This window comes from Drosophila teissieri, chromosome X (genome assembly GCF_016746235.2).
Source record: "Drosophila teissieri strain GT53w chromosome X, Prin_Dtei_1.1, whole genome shotgun sequence".
NCBI lineage: Eukaryota > Metazoa > Arthropoda > Insecta > Diptera > Drosophilidae > Drosophila > Drosophila teissieri.
In genome coordinates this window covers 336,591-359,678 of record NC_053034.1, presented here as the reverse complement: position 1 = coordinate 359,678, position 23,088 = coordinate 336,591, and the positions used below count along the sequence as shown (strand labels likewise).

The following is a 23,088-nucleotide window of genomic DNA, read 5'->3' as shown; positions in this document are numbered from 1 at the left end:
GCCGGACATTGTAGTTGCTGTATGCTGTGTGGTGTGTGATGTGTGGTGTGTGAGTAAAGTGAGAGCCACTGGAGCCGCTGGATGGGCGATAAGGCGGCTATCGCCGCATGACCTTGATCCTGGCTCGGACGACAACAGTGGCGAAGGCAATAGCCCAACTGGGTCACACAATTCCACTTCTGTAACGCTGAGTTCTTAATACGAGCATTTCTATATTGGGCCTTACGCATTTGCTTATCAGTCAACGTTTCCAAGGTGTTACACAGCTAAAATGCTATTGGAGCAAAAGTATAAGGGAATACAAAGCCAAGTTAACACAAGTCCAAATACAAAGTATCCAATATACAAAGTATATATACCGAAACTGATGTTTTGAAAATAACGATGGCGAATGCTTCCACGCAGCTTTTATGCGCATCATCTTCATCTGATCAGGAAGCTTGAGCTCCAATGCTGGTTTCTCCCGATTTGTGTAACATAATTATTTTATTTAGATTCAGTTGCTTACTTAGTTTAAATTGCCATATATTAGGATATGTATACGATATATATATATATATATGTATATGATATATATATTAATTTTACTTTCACGTTACTTCCTACCGCTTTGTCTTTTTGTGCTCTATTTAGATAAAATCGTGCAAAACATTGTTATACGTATTCATTGTTTATATAAATGGATTTGAATTTACGTTTGAATTTTGTATGTTGAGCATATTCAAAATATTACAAAAGCTGTTAACTGTTTTTGTTATGATTCTCTCTTGCTCAATTTTTTCTAGTGTTAAAAACCATTTATTTTTTTATTTTTTTGGAAGCCAGGTTTTAGCACACAGAGGGTTAGAGTTCATGGGATTAGCCATTTAGCCACATTTTCGATACAAGCTACGAAAAATGGCTTGAGAAATTGTAAAATAGTAAGCTAAAAATGAATCTTTAAGAGTCAATTTTCTGCACAATGAGCTGCTAAGTAATTTATCGTTTGGAATGACATTGCTTGGTAAATTAGTATAATTTGATTTGATTTAATTGAATCTTGACATTGTATTTGGCTATTCGCAGTTCATTTTCTTATTAAAACTCAACCCGTTCTCTGTTGCTGTTGGCTGGGATTTTCGGTTTCAATTTAGCTAGATTAGATGTAGTATTTTTTCACAATCTGTTATTTCTGATTTCATTTTTGATTGAGTTACGAGGCTCTCAGTCTTTAGTTTAAGTTACATTTACGCATACAGTTCTCTTGGCTGGACATAAAAATGTATATCTCTATATAAACGGTCATGAAAGAGAGATTCGCCCAGTGGGTAGAAGGATTTTCTATTTAAAGCTGACGGCTGTGATGCATTCTGGGTGCAAGCTCAGTAACACTAAAGCCCAAATTAAGTGTCTCACATTTTAAGGGTAGATATTACACAAAAATAAGAAAAGGTAGAGCGTTGGTTTCTCTTGAAAACGTTTTGAATCACAGTTATGTTGTGTGTGGTTAAAGTGCATCGGGCATTGGGTGATCCCTGGAGGTTGTGTTGTGTCAAGATTGTGTTGAGATTGTGATTGATTGGGGACCATCCATCAGGACATCAGGACATCTGGATTTTAGTGCCGTCTCTTGTTCCCGCTGTTATGCAACATCACTATATCGTCCTCACTATCGTCAGCCACATCAAGTTCCGGCTCCATGTGCGGCCCGTCGTCGTCCTCGTCGTCCGTGTGCAGGATGCGCTCCAGCTGTTCCTCGTCGAAGTACGGCTGTATGGTCATGCCGCCTGAATGATGAAGCAAGCAGTTAGTTCGGTTGTTTATAAAATCGGCCCGTTGGCTGAACTCACGTTTGATGGGAGATCGAAAGAGCTCCGTTTCCCCATCATCGCCCGCGTCGTCGTCCTCAAGGCCGAACTGCTCCTTATTCCTCTGCGGCAGCAGTGAGAAGTTGTAGTACGGCTTGTCCCCCCGATGGCGTCGGTAGAACCAAAACTGGGCACACAGCACACAGACGATCACGCCAACAATGATCAGGACACTGGCGAACAGAATGAACAGAAAGCGCGGCAGTCCAAAGACATGATCGTTGACTTTTAGGTGAAAGACGACGTTCTCCGTGGCCAAGCCGCCCTGAACCAGGTGCAATTGTCGGGTGGCCTCCAGATGGCGCGGAGCCTCTACTTTTATAGTGACGGTGCGTACAGGTACCTCCGATATGCGATACTGTCCCATGCTGCCTGTGAAGTTCCTCAATTGCGTCTGCCCCACCACCGAAACCTTGGCGTTCCGCACTGGGTGGTTGTTCTCATCCAGCACCACTCCTGCAATGCTGGTGGTGGCTTTGTTATCATTGTGCGGCAACTCCAGGACAACGCCACGAATCAACGTGAATGGATGCATGCGTATAATGCCCAGTTCCGTGGTGCGACCTTCTTCTATGTCCACCTTAATCATTTGCGACTCGTAGTTGGGAGCGGTTACCTCCAAGCCATAGAGGCCATGGGGCAGCATCAGCTGGAATCGCGCCACATTCTTCGTGACATTAATGATCCTATCGTGCTCCAACAGTCGGACATAGGCCTCCCGCAGTGGTTGTCCCTTATCGTTCTGCACCAGGCCACTTACTCCGGTTTTCACCAGAGCCAAGAAGTTCTTAATCTTATCGATGTTCTTGCGCCACACGGATGCGATTTTCTTTTGGTGCGGCATCCGGCAGCAGGAAATGCCCAAGGTGTAGACGGGCAGGTTGTATATGCGGTACATCATATTGGTCAATCGCTCGGTGGTCTCGCGGTGGAGCTGCCTCGTGGCGGATGGCGGGCACTGCAGGGGCGAGTAGTTGAACTCCGTTCGCTGCATTCGGTGGGCAAACTTCTCGAGCACCGAGTCCCCTTTGGGATAGCTCAACTCGGAGCTACCGGCTCCGAAGGTAAGCATCAAATCGAAGCGTTCGCTGCGCAAAAATTGCAGGAATACGTCCTTGGCCTGGTCTGTCTCCGGGCCAAGAAGGCGTTCGGCCAACTCATCCCCCAGGACTGGATCGCAAATGGAGGAGCTGTTGCGGATTATCAGAGAACAAATAAGATCATAGGCACTAAGTTTTGAGGCCACACAACACTCACTTGCTGTTGTACATGTCGAAGACATTTTGGAACTGGCTAGTCTGCGGCAGGAAGTAGATGACACTGCGTTTTAGCAGCTCGACAACAGACGCATCCTGCAGCTTGAATCCCTCGACCAAGTGGCGTATGAGGTTGAGCAAAATTTCCCTGCCCAGCGGAGCCGTTGTATCGTATAGGGAGCTGACCACCAGCAGCTTGTACTTGTGCTCCTCGGGCTCGCCAATCTGCAAGAGAACCGATCGATTAGTGGGAGATACAAAGCGAGAGACACAAATTGCCGTCATAATCACACACTCACATCGGAAGTCATCTTGAGGTAATTGAAGAGTGCGCCAAACTCTGAATCGGCATATCCGAAGCTGGCAATCTGTCCGTTTTGGTTCTCCATCTCCGCCAGGCGTGCACGAACTTGCGGATTGGTGTGATACCTCGTGTTGACCACGTTTTCAATAATCCTGAAGTCATTGGCGGAGGCCCAGTGCTGCGGATCGTCCGGCATGAGGGTGATATCCATCCGCATCTCGAAGGGCTCGGCGTCGGGCACCTCAACTTCCATTCGTAGTGGAGCATAGTTGTCGCCCAACACAGTGAGATTGTGGCGACCGGGCAGCGCCAACTTCCAATAGTCTCCGAAGACTTGACTGTAGGTGGAATGGTTGGCTCCATCCAAGCGGACAACAGCTCCCCCAATCGGCGTGCCAATGGTGCTGTGCACAAATCCATGAATGCCACGATGCACTTGCTCAATAAACTGCAGCAGAGGCTCCCGATGATCCTGCCAGTATCGCGAAAGCTCGGCGGCCAGGGGAAACTTATCGCAACCCATTTCGATGGTCAGCTCCAGGCATCCTGCCCGCACATAGTTCCAGTCCTGCATGCCCCCCGTAACACTGTACCATTGCGCACCATTGGTGATGCCATCGGCGAAGAACTCATTGCGGAAGAGCTCACAGGGCTGGCCCAAGTGCATAGTGGGGTGTGCCTTTGAATAAATCCCCGCCAGGTGCTTGAACAGAGCATTGTCCTCTGTGGGGTTCGGCTTGCGACCATTGATGGTGGAATTCCGCAGCCTCATAAACGGATCGTTGAAATCATTCTCGTTATCGTCGAACGGGTAGTTGGCAACCAGGGAGCCCCCATGCAGATTGGCGGACAAGACAAACGGCAGCGAGAGTGTCCAGTTCATGACGGCAGCCACCTCGGGTTCGGTCACCTTGTTGTACCTATCCGTGCCGTACTGATCGGGGAAGTTTCTGTTCAAGTCAATTCCATGGGCATTCGCTCGGCCCACGCCGCCGGTTCGGTCGCCCTCGATGGAGATCTCGTAGCCATCGGGGTTCATGCTGTACAAGAAGTGCATGCGGGTGCCATTCACCAGCTTGGTGATCCTGTCATCATTGCCATAGCGTTCCAGCATATATTTGGTGAGCAGTAGAAGCAGCTCCTTGCCCACCACCTCGTTGCCATGCATGTTGGCCACATACTTGAACTCCGGCACTCCCGGAACATGGGAGCCCGGGGTGGCGAATATCTCGAGCACCCAGAGATCGCGACCCTGGACGCTCTTGCCAATGCTGTAGAGGCGTGTGAGGGAGGGGAAGCTGGTGCTGATCTCCCTCAGGTAGCTGGAAAGCAAAAGAACTCAATTCAGTGGGATCAAATTAAAACTGCTGAACATCATGTTTTCCTCAAGCGCTTTCTTTGCAAATATTGGCCCGGATTCGGTGTAGCATACCGCAGATGACCCATTGGAATATATTTGCGCATTTTGGGGAAAAACTCTCACCTCTCCATGGCCGTAAAGTTGTGGTGCTCGAACTTAGTCGGGGTCAGGAATCCATTGAACTGCTCCTTGAGCTTCTCCGGAGGCTCGGAGCGCACGACCTTTGCCTTCCGGAAGTTGCCTGCGGGATAGGAAGAGCGGAAACGGAAACGGAAATGGGTAAGGTTGTTTTCAGTGCAATGCCAGTTTTGGGTGGGGGGAGGGTGCCTCATGCGGGTTCCGGTGAGAATGGGATGCAGTGCGTCTAAGATTCGGCAACGGGCGAGGGCGAGAGCGAGAGCGAGAAGCTAGAGCTAGCAACAGAATCAGAAGCACAAGCAAATGCATAATTTCGTTCGTTTATTTTGCCATAATTTCATAGTTCACATTTATTTAGGATAAAATACCAAAGAAACTGCTTGACTTTCGTACGTTTGTCATACATACATACATATATAAACAAATCCAATCCGCAATCTTCACATTTGGCACAGACGCAATAAAGTTTTGTTTGGTTTTTTAGGTACTTAGTGAAAAATACATTTTAAATTTCATTTCGAGGTGACTGGACATTTCTTGGACGCCCCTAACCATGACACGATCGTAAGGCTTCTCATATAAGGCCTTCGAAAGGAGCAAGAGGCAAATGGAAAAACGAAGGTTCACTGCGAAAACCGAAATAAAATTCAATGGGTGCAGAACAGATGAATAATAAATAGCTAGTTTAAAAGCCGAAACAAAAATAAACGAGTGAATAAAGAATTCGGACAACGATTTTGAAAACGAACTAAAGAGCAATGAATGAAAATAAAACGCAGCAAGCGAACATTAGTACTTTATTTATCCTTCGCAAGGATCCGCCACACCATCGATTGTATATCAAGGCCATATGTGGGCATGCGTCGCACCGAAATTGATAATTATTTCGGCTCACTGCGAAGTGTAAGGTTCTTTTGTTTTGGATAAATGCTCAACAATCATTTCCGACAGGAGTGCGCATACAATATCGATAGTGACAGTATATTTAGCAGTGGGTTTTGATTTATCATAGTTATTTTCGCATCGTTGCCAAAATACGCGACCATATGGTTTCGGGTGTGCAGGAGATAAGGGGAATATTGTATTGATAAAGCTATAACCGATTCGTATGGGGTGTTTGTCATTCGATGACCTTCGTGGGCCAACTTAGCATAAGTGCCTAAGTACAATTTGCTTATTTCATTATTTCATTAGTTTATTTCATTTTGTTATTTGGTTTGCTATTTCTCGTGTTTGTTCTTAACACGTTCTCTATATACAAATCAAGCATCCACTAAATATGTGCGCGTCAGAAGTAATGGTGTGGGATGAACATAAGCCGGCTGATAAGCGTATAAAGTCGCGTAAAAACACAAATCTCAAAGTGAATGGCCATGGAAATGGAAATGCAACAGAAGTGTGTAAAAGGTAAATTACAAAGTTGTATGTACAAAAGATTCGAGACAAACGAAACCCATTCATCCACACGACGACAGCCAGCATTATTTATTTTCTGCTAGCTCTCGCGGTAAACAAATAAAGCTTCCAAATGAGCACAAATGAACAAATGAACATGCCAAATGCTTGTATATCTGAATCTGAGTTCGGAAATGGCGGGGATAACATATATAGTACAAGGAGGGGGTGCGGAGAGCAGGGTAGCATGGGACTATGGGCAACTATGCATCGCTATAGGTGGATATATGTATCGTTTTTTGGAACGGCCCACTAAAATATATATGCGTGTATGCATGTATATATGTATTTCCGTTGCAGCCCTCTCTAGAAATAATAGGGACTGTAAAAACTGCTAATACCATCAAAGTTCGTCTCGACGGGCGCAAGCTTGAAGTCCAGGCGCAAGGCCTCCTGGTTATCGTTGGACACCCGGACTTGTTGAGGGGCACTGGTCTGGTACCTACATTGGGGGTATAGAACAAGGATTAGCAAGGATGCCAGGCTAGATGGATAAATGATAGGCAGAAGACCAACCCAAAAGCGGAGGCGTGCACGCTGTAGAGTCCCGGGGTCAACAGCCTCCAGTATTCGCCCCGCTTGGAGGTGCGCATCGGTTTCTCCTCCAGTCCAGCGACGTAGACACTGGCATCGGGTATCGGAAAGCCACTGACATCTGTAACCAGACCCTTGATGCCGATATGCGCCTGGCGCAGCAGCTGCAGCAGCGATGCCTTGTTGCGCTGCCATTCCTGGGGCAGAGTGCTGGCCGCCGGATACTTGCAGCAGGACAGCTCGATGGTCAGCTCGAAGCAGTTGCTGAACGCATAGTTGAAGTCCTGCATGCCGCCGGACAACTCGTACCAATGGGCTCCGTTGGTGATTCCGCCCGAGAAGCTGTCGTTGCAGTTGTTGCCCTTTCTCATAATCGGATGGTTGTCGGAGTAGGTGTGGGCCAGCTGCTTGAAGACCCGATCATCCGGGGTCAAACTCTCCTCGCAGCACTCGTTGTGAGCCCTGCAAAGTGGAAGAGTGGTTAGTACTATGCCAAGTCAGGGACTTGGGATGGGACATCCCATTGCCGAACTTACAAGGAGTTGTCGTAGGGATAGCTGGCCACCACAGCTCCGCCGTGGAAGTTGGCGGAGAGCACAAACGGCTTGCTGACGATCCAATTTACCAGGGCGGCGGTTTCCGGCTGACGAGACTGGGCGCGCAGCTGGTGGACATGGCTCTGGTCCAGGCGATCGGGGAAATCACGGTTCAAATCGACGTTGGCCGCATTGCCACGCCCCACGTAGTTGGGCAGCGACTCGCAGTTGCCTTCCTGCACAGAAAATCATATAGTACTTTTATTACCCTGCAATCTCCCAAGGATTCAATGCCAGTTTATAGTGCAGTAGCGATTTAGCTCACCGACACTCAAAGGCAGCTGCAATGCACATATTGTGATCTGCATTTCATTTGCAGCAGACTGCAATTGATGATTTCGATCAGTGACAATTGAACGAACGCTAAGCTCGAAAGTTTCTCTTTCACTCTGTTATGGGCTGATTGATATGCAGGTCAGTTCTGGCCGGAATTGGCCATTTAGCATGGCAGTCAGGTGTCAGCCGAGTGATTACACCATGACAATCGCGGCGAAGAAAGGGTCCCGTCGAAATTCGATAACCAGTATTGTGCAATGGGGCAAGCAAGCAGAGTGCATCATTTCCCCCAATTTCTGCCCCAAGAACAAAGTATCAATCAATCAAAGGAAATCCCCGTTCTATAGGCTTCGAACAGTAGAAAACAACCATTTATAATATAAAGAAGATGTTGTGCCATATGGGACGATTTATAGATTAGCCGAACAAAGAAGCTGCCTATTAAAATCAGGTCATCAATACAGGCGCAATGAGGAGTTATCAAATGGAAAAACCAATCTGGAAACGCAGCTTAAACGCAGATAAAATAGACAAAACGTACAATCAGAATCAGTGCAGAAATGGGAGGATGAGTACCAAAGGGTCGACCTTTGCATAAGCATTAAAAAACGGAATGAATAATGGGAATTTCTGATTTCTGCGGAGTACAGATAAGGTTTGGAATTTTTGGAATATTTATACACAGGAATGACTAAAGTTCCTAAAATGTAAGAAATAAAGCGCGTTTCTGAGAGTTCGTCATCACATACTTTCAGTTTTTCCATTTGGCCTATAAGGGGGATATATGAGGGATATACTTCTGGCCAACTGAAAATGAACTCTGCTCTAAAGTCGAAGGAAGAAGTATCGCAATTATTACGTACTTATGCTTACTTATTAAACAAACGCGCAGAAAATTATAAATAAGGTGCGTTTGCGTGAAAATGCAAATATTCGGGAAGCAGAGTTTGTTTGGCTTGAAAGGTGCTAAGTTTAGGGTAAGGTGTATACTTGTTTGGTAATATTTTGAGAACTCCCCAACAAGTGTTCATTTGCGCACTCTTTTAATTACTTCCGAGCATTTTATCAACCTTTTATCAGAGAGTCTCTGAAGTTCATGCCTCGTTTTCATGTACCAAGTACCAAGTTGCAAAAGGGGTTGGGGTGTGTGTGGGTTTTGGGTTGCGGGTTTTTGGTATAGATAGCACTTTTGGACGCTGAAGTTTGATATGCCTGAGCCTGGTTATCGGGTTTCCGAAATGGCCGAAATGGGAATGAAGTAAACTCTATCCTGGAACTGCTCACTGCTCCACTCTCAACTGCTGCAATATTGTCCCTGCCCAGGCCTAAAGCGCCCTCGTTCCCACCCACTGGGGCTCGCCCACTTATTGATTTTACCCGAAAGTTAGACAAAACAACACAACACAGCACAACAGGTGAAGCGACGACGGTGTGTTCTTGTGTTCTTTACCTGGGACAACGCATAGCCATCCGGATTCATCGTGGGCACCAGGTAGATGTCGGTGCTGTTGACCAGCTGGCCCAGTTCGCTGATTCTTTCGTGGTTGCCGAGCAGATATTGGGCCAGATAAACCAGGAGCTGCCTGCCCACCGTTTCGTCGCCATGCATATTGGCTACGTACTTGACTGGAGGTGTGAGGAGATTGCGCGACCGGGTGTTCCGCGAGATTTGCAGGGCGAGCAGGTTCCTGCCCTCCAGAGATCGGCCCAGGAAGTGAACTTTGGCCTGGTCGGGGTAGGCCTTCTCCAGGCCAGCGAACAGGTCCTCCAGCTGCTCCTGGCTGGCGTAGTGCGGTCGCTGCAGGAAGGACTCGTCCTCCTTGATGGTGTAGCCAGTGCAGTGCGGCACACCCATCGCCAGCACGGCGATGCCGACGGAGGCCAACAGGAGGCCCAGAGTTGGCATCTTGCGGTTTGCAATCTTGTCGCGATTGTGTTGTTTTTATCACTGGCGTGCGAATTCGCAGAGCGAGTTACAGTTATTTTCCTCCGCTACTTCTCAGCTCAGCTCAGCGCAGCTCTCTCCCGCACGCAACTCTCGCAAAGCTCTCTACCTCTACCTATTTGTCCGTCGGGCCTCCGTTCGTCGTCGTGGGTCGTCGTTGCAGCTCAGGCTCGAAAAGTCAACTGTTTGAAAATTTGCTGCGTTGATTGGCCTTAAGCGCCCATTCGCCCGCCGCCTCTGCCGCTGCCACCTCTGCCGCCGCCGCCGCCGCTGCCACTGCCACTGCCTCGGTCGCCGCGCACAGTGGGGGGATTGAAGTGGAGCGCGCCCAAAATATTGCGGTGAACTAACGTTTGAAGCCAAATATGCGGGGAATCACTTCAACTTGTTGGAGCACTGTTTATATTCCCATTTTATTTAAATTGATTGAATAGAAGACCAATGAGCAGCAAGACCACTTAGTACGCAGGATTTTGATCAGCACAAGGGCGCTTCATCCCACTGTTCTCCCCAAAAGCGGCCCCAAACGACGAAAGAGAGGCGCTAATTGTAGGGAAATTACACGCGGCAGCGAGCGCGAAATCCATTAAAGTCCGCTCCCGGAGTAACTATACTTCACCGCTGCTTGCGACAGACACGAGTTAATAGATTATAGTTTATTCAGGCGGATTTAATTATGTTATTATTACCGGAGAGGGAGTTGCCAGACTCGAAAAGTGGGGCGCCTGCGCATGTGTGGGTGAGCAGAGAGCGGAGAGCGGAAGACGGAAAACGGAGAGAGGCGAAAGAACGGACGTCAACAGGATATTTTTACGCAAAAATCGATAGCTCCACTCCCACGCCGTGACGTCAGAAGCAACCCGTCCGGGTCCGAACTCCCACACAAACACACACACACACACACACACACACACTCGCGCGCGCACAGGGCTTATCGACAAACAAACGAATTGGCACATTCAGCCAATTGAGAGCGTCAAATCGCCCTTATCAGCGCCATTCCAGAAAGCGAGCATATGGTCGCCACCTTCCAGTAGCCCCCTCCTCCATCCGCCACCCTCTGTCCTCCATCCTCACCCGCATTCCAGTTGTGCTAACCACTGTTCCCGATAAGCGGCGTGTGCAACTACACAAAAACAAAATGCTGAGCGATGATCAGTGGGCCAAAGATTGAGATTGGGATTCGGATTGGGATGCAGCTCGGGAGGCGAGGCGGATACGAATTGTATATACCCTCCAAACGAATTTGATTCTTACTTGGCTCAAGTGAAATAGCATTCAAGTGTCTAAATCTAAATTGCGATTGGCAGTCAAGAACGCAAGTGCAATTTACGTGTATTTAGCAGATACCTGAAGCTCAACGAATGTGTACATGTCTTCTGCAACTATTTGATTCATGTAATCCATGCCACGCCATTTAGTGCCGAGTGCACTCGGGCATTCAAAAAGATCGTCAACGCGCACATTCGCAGCGGATATTAGCCATAGCTATCTTTATAGCCCTCTTAACTCGCAGTGGCAGACCCCGTCAACTACGACCACAAACTGGTTGCGAATAAATCCACATTGCAGGAGGAAAGCAAGGGGATGTAAATCAAGCACGAACCCAATGTTTTCCACTGTTTTGCACTGTTTTCAGTGTTTTCCACTGTTTTTGTTGTGACATCTAACCAGTTTCTTGTAGTACAGCAAACGCCGTTCGCACCCCTCTCGCCAGTTACTCTTTCTTTACTCTTGTTGTCGAGTTATTGAGTTGTTGAGGCCGCCGTTGCACTTGCGAAACCATAACACCAGCTAACACCACCGAAAAAAACGTGGTTTACTCTATCAGCGCGGGTTTGGAGAGGCCATAGAACCGCCACCAAGTTGCCAGCGAGAAATGGCACAGGATGTGGGATCAGGATCGCCACATCATCGAGCATCAAAGAGCTTGCTAATATTTACAGGCCCAACTTCAATTGAACAGCTTATTAATTGTTATGATATTTGCAGGCCCAACTTCAATTGAAGAGCTTATTAGACTGTATCAGTATCAGTTAGCCGCTCAAGCACTTGTGGAATATACAGATGCCATACAAAACCAGGCAAGAGCCAAAAAGAACGATACTCAGGTTAAAAAACAATGACCGTTTAATTGTTATTACCCATACAAATTTGTAACATCCATGGCATGAATCTAAACATAAAATGATCAAAACTATACAACCGTGCAATGCAAAACAAAATAATTAATTACACTGTACTCAAAACACTGTGGAGGAAGAGTCAATTACCGCGAAAAGCAGGGGAATTTCCAAATCGACAGTGGAGCAGATGGGCAGTATAAGGCACAAACTTTCCAAGAACCGTGTTGTGTTGTGTTTTAATTAAAAACAAATATAGTACACTCATTAACATGCTCGAAAATTAAGGACACGTCGAAAGCGCTGAATTAAGATGCAATTCTTGGCCGCTAATTGAGCGATCACACTCGCTGGTCGCTGGTTAGCCAGAGACCAGAGACTAAAAAGTGGGTCAAAACCTTTCGTTCACACATTCCTCTTGGAATGGGAAAGACCTTTTCAGATTTCCGATTTCAGATTGATCTCGATGCCTTTTTTGTCTGCGGTTATTCAAAAAAGACTAGCTCATTCCCACAAAAGCTCGAAGCAGGGAGTAGAGAAATATGAAATGGAGAGAGGGAAAGACATTTACACTGGGAGAAATCGCAAGAGCAGTTCTGCTGTTAAGCTGGCTAGTAATAAGTACAACACTTTGGGATGATCAAAATTCAGAGTAAAACGGGGAGAAATCCATTCAAGTGTATGACTAAATGACTGAATATAATTTAAAACGTAGGCCTTATTTTTCTCAGTATTGTGATTTGTATAAACAGTTGGCAGTCGCTTTACAATCACTTTTACGTTCCAACAGTTGTTGCCGTCGATTCTTGATTAGCGAGAAATCAGGAGGTGACTCACCTTGGCTTTGGCGAACCCATCGGGGTTGCAGGTGGGCAGGAAGTGGATTTCGGTGCGATTCAGCAGCGCCTGGATCTGCGTATCCCCATCGTAGTGGGTGGCCAGGTATTCGGCCATGTAGAGAACCATCTGACGACCCACGGCTTCGTCGCCTTGTATATTGGCCACCAGCTTGACCATCGGCCTGAGGAGATCCCCATTCTTGGACTCCCCGGTGGGTGCACTGAGGGCTAGGGCGTGGATAGGTCGATCCTCCAGGGATTTGCCTATTGTGTAGGTCTGTGCCAAGTCGGGGTAGTCCTTGGCCAGCTGGTTGAAGAGTTCTCCGATCTCCTCGTTTTTCAGGTAGTGCGGACTCTCCAGGAAATTGTCCACTTCCTGGATGACCCGCACTTCGCTGTATTCTCCGGCTGCGCAGCCGATGATCAGGACCAGCCCAAAAAAGCACCACATTTTCGGGATTTTGGGGATTTTGGGGACTTTCCCGGCGCTCTCGCGATTTCTGTACACGTAGGCAGGCAGCTTTGCTGCGATCATAGAGACACAAAACGCAGGCGCGCCACTCTCAGCAGAAAGCGGATGCTGATCGAATGAACTATTTTCCCCAGAACCACTTTCTTGCACTTTCTTGCACCTTCTTGCACTTTCTCAGTGCCAATTTGCAAACTTGTGCCGCAAATGTTGGCACGCCACGCACACAAACGTAAAAAAAATAAAACACCGACACACCGACGCGGAGATCTACGCACACACACACGCACGCACAATAGAGCTGCAGTTATTGCACTTTCTTAGCGGTCACCCTTTTTGGGGCACTGATCTTCTCGCCAGCCTATGAATCAGCGTTAATCCGCTTCTTGAACAACTGCCAAGATATATCCATTTTATTCGCAGCACGGAGAATATAAATATTAAAGCGCAAATGAAGTCACGAAAGTACGCGAACGCAACAGCGACCACTGTTGCCACTCGGCTGCGATCAGATGGCATTGCCAGATCTGAGCCAGATGTGAGCCAGATGTGACTGCAGAGTTGCCAGAAGGCTGTTGGGTAACAACCGAATGGCGCCAGATTTGAATACAAGCGTTCCCCGTCTCTCGAGGTTCAACTAACGTTTATTTTCTCTAGAGCTCAACAAATAAATCTCCAAAAGTGAAACGAACACAAGAATAATCATTGTGTGTGGCCTAAATATGTACGGTCTGCTATGCTATATATTACTTTTTAAAACGTGTCGTATCAAAAACTACCTCAAAATACTATTATGTTAAGGCAAAATTTGGAAAAGTGCATTCTGACATTCAGACATTCCAATTCATCGTACATGGTGTTTACTCTATGTTAAGCATTGTGTTTTTGTGTTCTTATAGCAGTGAGTTTTCAATATTCCTGTCTATCACTGGAATGAAACACCACAAAAAACAAAAAAAAAACACCCTATGCGCATACAATTGGGTGGGGATTTCTTCAAGTGTATACATGTATATAAAGTATAGGACCTGTTTCCGAGTCTAAATGCTTGGAGTGGGTTTGCGATATATAGTTACACAGTTGATTGCTTCAGATTGGTGTCAATTTAGTCCCTACATTAGCGTCCCCCTTGACACATTTAAATTTACCGCACCTATTCGCCAGGGAGGCCAATCAATATGAGGTCATTGATTATTCATGAATCCCATGCCCTGCTCCAGCTCCAGCTGCAGCTCCATCGAGGCCTTTCTTTGGCTTTTTGCGACCCTTCTGGGAGCTGGCTATGCGCTGTTTTAGCGTGTGGAAAGTCTGCTGCATGCTGCGCATTTGGTACCGTATGGAGCTGCTGACGTCACGCTGCAACTGCTGCACCTCGCGAATGTCCTTGCGCAGATTCTGGTACTCGTTGGTCACCTCGCTCATCGACTCGAGCAACTCGAGCACCTCCATCTCGTCCATCTGCTCCATCGTCGTCTGCTCGAGGCTGCGCTCCACCGCATGCAGCTTGTGGGCCATCGTGTACAGCTGCGATCCTGCATTGGCCACCTGGAAGCAGAGCGAAATGTAGGTTACTTATAGATTGTGGCAATGGAGCAATTGGTGCATGAGAGAATGGATTTTAGCCAATTTCCTCCTCGCTTCATCTAAGGAAAGGAGAGATATTGGATGAATATTCCCAGGAGAAATAGCTGGGGTCTTTAATCGTGAATACTTATGATCAATTCCTGATAACAACTTCTTAAATGAAGTCCTAACTCCTACGTTCGATTTTAAAAGAACGTGGATTACCAGCGTACATTCAGGTACTTCGGACCAAGATCTTCAATACTAATTATTCGGCGCCACCAATATGGCTTATGATTTATTTTCTAGCTTGTCTGTTATAGACCGCCAATTTCTCTCACTGCACGCCGAGTGCCTACACTTCAGAATGAATAAGTGGCTATTTGCATTTGGCTGGTCGATAAACTCACCGATTTTTCCAGGGCGCTGATGTCCTGGTAGCCCGGCGTGGCCTCCATCTTGTCCAGATCCCGAACTGCCTGTGGACCTCAGCTTCCTGGCATGACAGCAAGTAGTAACTCAGCGTAGCAAGCCCATACTGCGCAAAATAACCGAGTTCTTGTTGTTGTTGCCTACTTTAAGGCGCGTCGGCGGAGCGTGGCAGTCAGTCCACTCCAAGCTCTCCGAGCAGAGTGAGCGAGTCCTGCGATTGGTGCTGCTATTTATATGCTCCTGCACACAAGTTGACTTCCGCATTCCGCGAGAGGGAGAGAGGATAAGAGAGAGTGACAGTGCTGCTGCTTTTATAGCTACCTTAAACACAATGTATAAAAATATTCCATATATAATCGAATTTTGTTTTATGCAGACATTTCTCGCAGCCATTACATTTTGTATAAGCGCCATGGATTTCCAATGAAAGGATTTTTTCAGCTGAATATAAATCCTTGATTTCAACACCGGCGGGCATCACTGAAGAGCGGAAAGGAGCCCCTATTGTCCCATGGAAAGACACAGCAACCACTTTCTTCAAAAAAGAAAGTAAGTCCATGGACTAGTCCTTTTGATTATGTTGACTAGGAAGCGGCCCGATGATGGCAAATATTGTATCTTAACATCACAGGGAGGAGAAATATTCTTAAGAAATACCAAACACTATATTCAAATTATATGAAAACCTTTATTTTTATTTAATTCATTATTTAGTTTATTAATTAAATATGTTTTGCGAATAAATATGTAGCCAGTATCAATACAAGTGGTCAGGTACATGATGCACTGCATCCAGAATGACGACGGGATACCCACATAGCCTCTGGAACCACTATCACACACACCGCCACACAAACTACTACTTTTCCTATCACATCATAACTTCCGGTCAACAGAGTTATGAGCTGTCAGAGCGGCTTTCCCATGAGGATTGAGTCAGAACTGATTGGGAATTGCAAGTATTGGTGGGCGAAACTTTTTTTTACATTAATTTACATTTAATTTTACATTAATTATGTAAAATTATGTAAAATTATGTAAATTAAGTAAATTACAATGTATATAAAATAACTTTTGATATTTTTAATGTTTTGCGTTGAATGTTACCTATGTTTCAATGATACAAATTCATTGTTGCACATTCAATGTTGCAATGGACGGCGACTACCTTCTTCATACTAATTAAGTTAATTGCGGATCCACTCCACATTTCAACACCGGTGGGCATCACTGATGAGCGGAAAGGAGCCCTTATTGTCCCATTGAAAGACACAGCAAACACTTTCTTCAAAAAAGAAAGTAAGTCCATGGATTCCGTTTTCCCCGGTGCGGACTGGTCCTTTTGATTATGTTGACCAGGAAGCGGCCCGATGCTGAAAGCGAAATTGTTATTTCAATAGAACGGCAGCCTAAGAGTAGGCAGCACAATTCATTCATTCATTCAGAAAGTGATCTACATATGTACACATGTACATATGTACATAAATGCGCCTAGTTGTTTTTCGCTTTGCCGACTGCTTTTGTCCACGTTACGCTCCCAGGAGACATTTGTGGATTAAATTGTTCAGCTAGGAAACACTTATCCCCTAATTGATTATTTTTCCATCTTCGGGTAAGAGAAGCACTAGTATCGGTATTTGATTAGATTCCGTTTTAGTTTGACACGTGCCGTGGGGTATGTATATGTATGTACATATACATATCTACATTGATGGAAAAACACACAAATTCTACATTAGATCCGCCGGTGTTTATAAATACCCTATGCCAGTTCAGCATGTCCAGCGACGAAGATCCAATGCACTTCCATGGCGTACACTGAAAAACGGATTTAGCATTTTAAGGCAACACATTAACTGAGTTGGTTACGCGACTAACGGTAGGTGTCTTTGATTGTACTACACTGCCTTCGCCAGTAGCTCATATAGCTAATATTCCCTTCCAGCAGGGAAATGACGGGACCGCAAACAACGCGAGGCAAACACGACACTCACACACACATGCTCACAACGAGCCCCCAAAGAACAGAAACAGCAACAGCAACAATTGAAAAACAGAGCAAAACAAAAACAACAGCTGGGCCCCACAGGTTCCTAACGGTGTGTGCGCCAGCGTGCATGTATGCACGTGTGTGTGAGCATCAGGCTATGGCCACTTGCTAGTGTTAAGCACTTTCGACGTGGTCTTCGCCGTCGCCTTCGCCTTCGTATATCAACAATCGCACCACACAGCCCCACACAGACATGCATGTATTTACATACATACACATGTGTGTAGAACCGTGGAGAATAACTGGCTTCGGAAATGGGCGGCTGCGCTGCGTTCAGTTTCAGTGTAGCCACCGTTCGGAGAGCACGCGATCCGATCCCCGCACCAAATTCTCATCTCCGTGTCCCCAAGATGTCCCTAGTGCGATTGATCGGAGCAGAGGTGAGTTTTCGCCGACTCCAATTGGTGGGTGGGTGGGTGTCCTACAGGCATCCGCATCCTTATGTGTGACATACATACATACGTGCACACATCCAGACTGGATCTGTGCTGCACACACTCTCTCACTCTCTCTCGCTTTGCGCGCGTGTGTGTGTGTGTGTGGCCGTGAATTCGTCAATTGGCGATGCAATTGGCCTTGGGCATGTAATGCATGCACTTTGGGCGCCCATCGCGCACTCCATCCACCCGAGGCATTGGACTCGCCCGCGGGTGTGGGCGGCAGACGGGCAGTGGGCAGGGGGCAGGGGGCAGGGGGCCGTGGAAACAACACATGTTACGCAATACGTCGCTGCGAAGCGGAAGAAGAAGAAACAGAACGAGAGCGAGAATCTGAACCAGAACCATAACGAGAATTTCAAGCAGATAAAGCGCACAGGCGAATTCGCGGGGGATTAGGCGGTACAATGTTTGAATTGGCGTCAAATCCAATAAAACGCGATAAGCGGTACCTTTCCACGCCGGCGAGCCACGCAAATCTCAAGTCTGCCAGATGGGCACTGATAAGCGTGGGCACACCGCCCCCCGCGCGGCCCACCCCTTCGCTTATCAGCAGCCAAAAAATAGACCTCACCCCACAAGAAACCGAAGAACGAAAACCGAATTGTCCGGCCGTTGAGGTTAGGATTGCGAGCGCTGGGCAATTTGCAAAGCAAATGAAGGTCAGGTGGACTAAATGGTAAATTTGTGGGGAACCGAAAACCGAAGTACGCTTAGCGAACGAAATTGACACTCATTGATACCACTTATGTATATATGTACGTCCTCTATCACCAGGCCCGCCATCTGGCGAAGAGGTCCTACTCCTCGGCCGCTCCCACCACCAAGCTCTTCATCGACGGCAAGTTCGTCGAGTCCAAGACGAACGAATGGATTGACGTGCACGACCCGGCCACCAACCAAGTGGTCACCCGCGTGCCCAAGGCCACGCAGGCGGAGATGCAGACGGCCCTCGAGTCGAACAAGAAGGCCTTCCGCTCGTGGAGCAACCAGTCGATCCTCACCCGCCAGCAGGTGATGTTCAAGCTGCAGGCTCTCATCAAGGAGAACATGGGCGAGCTGGCCAAGAACATTACCAAGGAGCAGGGCAAGACCTTGGCCGACGCCGAGGGCGACGTGCTCCGCGGCCTTCAGGTGGTGGAACACTGCTGCAGCATCCCGTCCCTGCAGATGGGTGAGACGGTGGCCAACGTGGCCAAGGACATGGATACGTACTCGCTGGTCCTGCCCCTCGGAGTGACCGCTGGCGTTGCGCCGTTCAATTTCCCGGCCATGATACCGCTGTGGATGTTCCCGGTGGCCATCACCACCGGCAACACCATGCTGCTGAAGCCATCGGAACGGGTGCCCGGTGCAACCATGCTGCTGATGGAGCTCCTGAACGAAGCCGGCTGTCCGCCGGGTGTGGTCAACGTGATCCATGGCCAGCACGACGCCGTGAACTTCATCTGCGATGCTCCCGAAATTAAGGCAGTTTCCTTTGTGGGCTCCGACCAGGCGGGCAAGTACATCTACGAGCGGGCTGGCAAGAATGGCAAGCGGGTGCAGTCCAACATGGGCGCCAAGAACCACGGCATCATCCTGGGCGATGCCAACAAGGAGAATACTTTGAACCAGTTGGCAGGTGCCGCTTTCGGAGCTGCTGGTCAGCGCTGCATGGCCTTGTCCACGGCTGTCTTCGTGGGCGATGCCCAGGCATGGATTCCCGATCTGGTGGAGCGTGCCCAGAAGCTGAAGGTAAATGCCGGCCATGTGCCTGGAACTGATGTGGGACCCGTGATCAGTGCCGCCTCCCGCCAACGCATCAACGACCTGATTGAGTCTGGGGTCAAGGAGGGAGCTAAGCTCATCCTGGACGGCAGGAAGATTACCGTGCCCGGTTACGAGGATGGATACTTTGTGGGACCCACCATCCTGAGCGATGTTACGCCCAGCATGAAGTGCTACACCGAGGAGATCTTTGGCCCTGTGCTGGTCATCCTGAAGGCCGACACCTTGGACGATGCCATTGGCATTGTAAATGCCAATCCTTATGGCAATGGTACCGCCGTCTTCACAACCAACGGAGCAGCCGCCCGCAAGTTTGTCAACGAAATCGATGCCGGCCAGGTTGGCGTGAATGTGCCAATTCCCGTGCCCCTGCCCATGTTCTCCTTCACCGGAACTCGTGGCTCTTTCCGCGGCGACCATCACTTCTACGGCAAGCAGGGCATCAAGTTCTACACCCAGACGAAGACGGTCACCCAGTTGTGGCGGGAAACGGATGTGACTCACACCCAGGCGGCTGTGGCCATGCCCACCATGAAATAGGCAGACCTTGAAGAGATTCTGCAGAAGATTCAGAGAATCAGAAACAGAAGTGTTCCACGTATTGAATTTCTGGATGCTTGCACACAGGACGTATTTAGAAGCTAGATACAAAGAAATTATTGCATTTATTTTTGTGCCTGTTTATTAGATGTAAGACGATTAGAGACACAAGTGTCGCTTGAAAGTAATGATATGTAAATGATAACAATAAAACGTTTATTGTGTAAAATCCCCCTTGGATATTACCTTTGAAAGGAAATGAGTTTCCCTAAGAAGAATAGATAGATACATCATTAGAAGAAAAGATTTGTGGGATCCTTTGAGGTCAACGGTGTATATTTTACAAAGAGCTAAAAACAGTTGAATTATGAACACATATCCCGGTAACAATAGCACTAGCAGGGCCGCCACATAGCAACAGTGGGCCTACTTCTAACTTAACGTCGTTTAGTCCGCCTTAACTTAAATTCCACACCCACGTATCTCTTAATTTCGGCTGCCGAATGCTTGGCTGGCCACCAGTTCCCGGAAGACGCCCTCCTGGACGCCCATGAGCTCGTTGTAGCTGCCCTGCTCCACAATCTTTCCCTCGCTCAGAACGGCGATTTGATCTGCATTCCGTATTGTACTGAGCCGATGGGCAATGGTCAGCACGGTGCGTCCCTGGATTAGGTTGTCTAGGGCATTCTGCACCAGGTTCTCCGAAACGGCGTCTAACGCACTTGTGGCTTCATCCAGAATCAGGATAGCGGGGTTCTGGTGGGAAACAAAAGGAGTAAACACTTAGGAAATTGTAACTTGAGATATGAAATATAGACTACCTTAATTAGAGCCCTGGCAATGGCCACGCGTTGCTTCTGCCCGCCACTAAGCATCATTCCCCGTTGGCCGACGAGCGTGTCCAGTCCATCGGGCAGTTGGTCGGTGAACTGGCTAACATTGGCGTCTTCAACAACCTGCTGCAGTCGTTCCGGGCTGGGTGTTTCGCCAGGATTAGCGCCGTACAGGATGTTCTCTCGAATGGAGCTCGAAAAGAGCACCGGCTCCTGACTGACAGCACCAATGTTGTTTCGCAGCCACTGCGGATTCACCGTTCGCAAATCAATGCCATCCAACAGCACCGAGCCCCCTTGGGGATCATAGAGTCGGAGCATCAGCAGAGCTATCGTCGTCTTCCCAGATCCTGAACGACCCACTACCGCCGTGGTTGTTCCCGGCATCAAATTTAGCGAAAAGTCGGCGAGGACGGCCGATTCAGGACGCGTTGGAAACGTAAAGAACACATTCTGAAATCCCACTTCGCCCACCGGCTTCTCCAGCGGCACGATACCTTTGTCAATGGGTATCGAGCACTCCCTGTCCAAGATCTCCCAAATGCGCTCCGCGGCCCCAATGCCTTTGTTCAGCTGGCTGTAGAAGTTGGACAGCCCATTCATCGAGATGGCCACATAGCCGGCGTAGAGCATGAAGGCCGTGAGGGCTCCAATCGTCAGCGAGTCTTGTAAAACCAAGGTGCCTCCATAGTACAGCACTGATATAATGATGAAGTTGCCACAGAAGCCAGTCTGAAAGTGGACAGAGTTTTATGATTCTCCCAGGTTCCTTCCCTTTAGGTCTTACCAGTCCAAAGAAAATAGCTCTGGCACGTGTCTCCTTGTAGCCAATCTGCAGAGCTTCGTCCAGGTGGCCATCGAAGGCAGCTACTTCCTGTTGCTCTCGGCAGAAGGTCTTGACCGTTTTAACATTGCCAAATCGCTCCTCCGCAAACTTCATTATCTCCGCGTACTTGTCCAGCTCCACTTTGGTGATCCGCCTCACATAGCGTCCGTACACGATGGCCATGCCCGCCATCGCGGGCACCACCAAGGCACTCATGGCGGCCAACTGGGGGGAGGTGTAGACCTGCAATGGAAGCACTGGATAAAAGGAGGTTTTAGGCAGTGCACAGCACTCATTGTTGTATCGTACCATCATGCCCGTGCCGACGCCAATCATGGCCACAGATCGCAGGCCATCGGATACGTTCTGGCTCAACGAGGTGCCCACCATCAAGGTGTCGTTGCTCAGCCGGTTTATCAGTTCCCCAGTGCCCTTGGTATCGAACCAACCCACCTCCTGCATCAGCATTGACTTGTATAGCCGGGATCTTAGATTGCGCACTATGCGGAGAGCTGAAACGAGGCGCACATAGACATAGGGTCTGGATGAATGGCTTCCTATAAAGCATTGTTAATATAAAAAGCCAAGATGGTGAGATTCCCACAATATGTACATATTTTATGAGCTCTATCGACTTGCCAGGGCTAGCACAGTGTGTATTTAAGATCCCACTTACACGCATTTCCAAACAGATGGACGCGGGCGAAGTTGGCGCATCCGCCCAGCACGAAGATCCCGAAGAGGAGCACCGAGTACTCGCCCAACTTGGCCATGGCTGCGCTGTCCATGCCCGATTTATTGAAGACCACATCAATGACCTTGCCCAGGAACAGGGGAACCGACATGGTGATGGCCGAGGAGACTATCAGACAGCCAATGCCCGCTGAGAAATACGGAGTCAAGTTAGGGATTCGGGAAATGGCAAAACGTGTAGGAGGCTAGTAACCTGTCAGCACCCATTTCTCCGATTTACTCAGACTGAGCAGGCGGCCGAACTGGGACCTGCCCATTTTGACGGGGGCGGGCACGATTCCGGCTCCAACTGCGGTTGGTGCGTCCGCCTTTGCATTCCTGGCCAACCACTTGCTGCTCTGTGCGAATCCACGGCGCATGCACCACCACGGCATGCGGAGCGTTGGGAGCAGGTGGCTATGGTGGCGAGTCGGCGGCGGCGCAAGGCTGTGTTGGAGCGACCGGGTGGTTCGATGGTGGAGGCACCTGCCCAGGTGGTGATTATATGATGTGGACAGCCTGATTTGGCTGTTTTGCCTGACCCGGAGAGTCGTGCAAAGGTGTGGGAGCCTCGTACAGTTCAACAGCATTGTGATTCCTGTCTCATTCAGAAATTTAGAAAAAAGAACAGTGGAATTTGTTAAATGACTCGAATTATAAAATAAACAACACGAATCCACAACGGTGCTCTGCTTCTTCCTCGCTGCTGGGCGATCAGCTGTTTAGGCAGTGTATCGGACATAAAAAGCTAAAAATATCCAGA

At 48.3% G+C, this 23,088-nt stretch overlaps 4 protein-coding genes across 5 annotated transcripts; 1 reads left to right on the top strand and 3 right to left on the bottom strand.

The window, feature by feature from the left end:
* Positions 1-508: 508 nt before the first annotated feature.
* On the bottom strand, positions 509-13,639 carry LOC122623783 (carboxypeptidase D). Of its 2 annotated transcripts, none has more exons than XM_043803114.1 (9): positions 12,672-13,639; positions 7,431-7,666; positions 6,877-7,356; positions 6,702-6,802; positions 4,891-5,008; positions 3,403-4,729; positions 3,105-3,328; positions 1,830-3,037; positions 509-1,766 (listed from the first exon to the last, which is right to left on the bottom strand). In XM_043803114.1, exons 1-9 carry the CDS (start codon positions 13,206-13,208, stop codon positions 1,597-1,599), a joined length of 4,401 nt encoding a protein of 1,466 aa, XP_043659049.1. In that variant the 5' UTR covers positions 13,209-13,639; the 3' UTR covers positions 509-1,596. The 2 variants fall into 2 exon arrangements, with proteins under 2 accessions (XP_043659049.1, XP_043659050.1); XM_043803115.1 differs by lacking the exon at positions 12,672-13,639 and adding an exon at positions 9,217-9,994.
* Positions 13,640-13,806: 167 nt separating this feature from the next.
* On the bottom strand, positions 13,807-15,318 carry LOC122624706. The gene is made up of 2 exons (XM_043804380.1): positions 15,116-15,318; positions 13,807-14,687 (listed from the first exon to the last, which is right to left on the bottom strand). Exons 1-2 carry the CDS (start codon positions 15,161-15,163, stop codon positions 14,334-14,336), a joined length of 402 nt encoding a protein of 133 aa, XP_043660315.1. The 5' UTR covers positions 15,164-15,318; the 3' UTR covers positions 13,807-14,333.
* A 2,108-nt stretch (positions 15,319-17,426) lies between these two features.
* On the top strand, positions 17,427-20,163 carry LOC122624689 (probable methylmalonate-semialdehyde dehydrogenase [acylating], mitochondrial). Its single transcript, XM_043804363.1, has 2 exons — positions 17,427-17,567; positions 18,402-20,163. The coding sequence occupies exons 1-2, from the start codon at positions 17,442-17,444 to the stop codon at positions 19,932-19,934; spliced, it is 1,659 nt and encodes a 552-aa protein (XP_043660298.1). The 5' UTR covers positions 17,427-17,441; the 3' UTR covers positions 19,935-20,163.
* An 86-nt stretch (positions 20,164-20,249) lies between these two features.
* LOC122624688 (ATP-binding cassette sub-family B member 10, mitochondrial) lies at positions 20,250-23,049 on the bottom strand. The gene is made up of 6 exons (XM_043804362.1): positions 22,540-23,049; positions 22,270-22,476; positions 21,903-22,105; positions 21,555-21,836; positions 20,756-21,499; positions 20,250-20,690 (listed from the first exon to the last, which is right to left on the bottom strand). Exons 1-6 carry the CDS (start codon positions 22,913-22,915, stop codon positions 20,421-20,423), a joined length of 2,082 nt encoding a protein of 693 aa, XP_043660297.1. The 5' UTR covers positions 22,916-23,049; the 3' UTR covers positions 20,250-20,420.
* Positions 23,050-23,088: the final 39 nt, after the last annotated feature.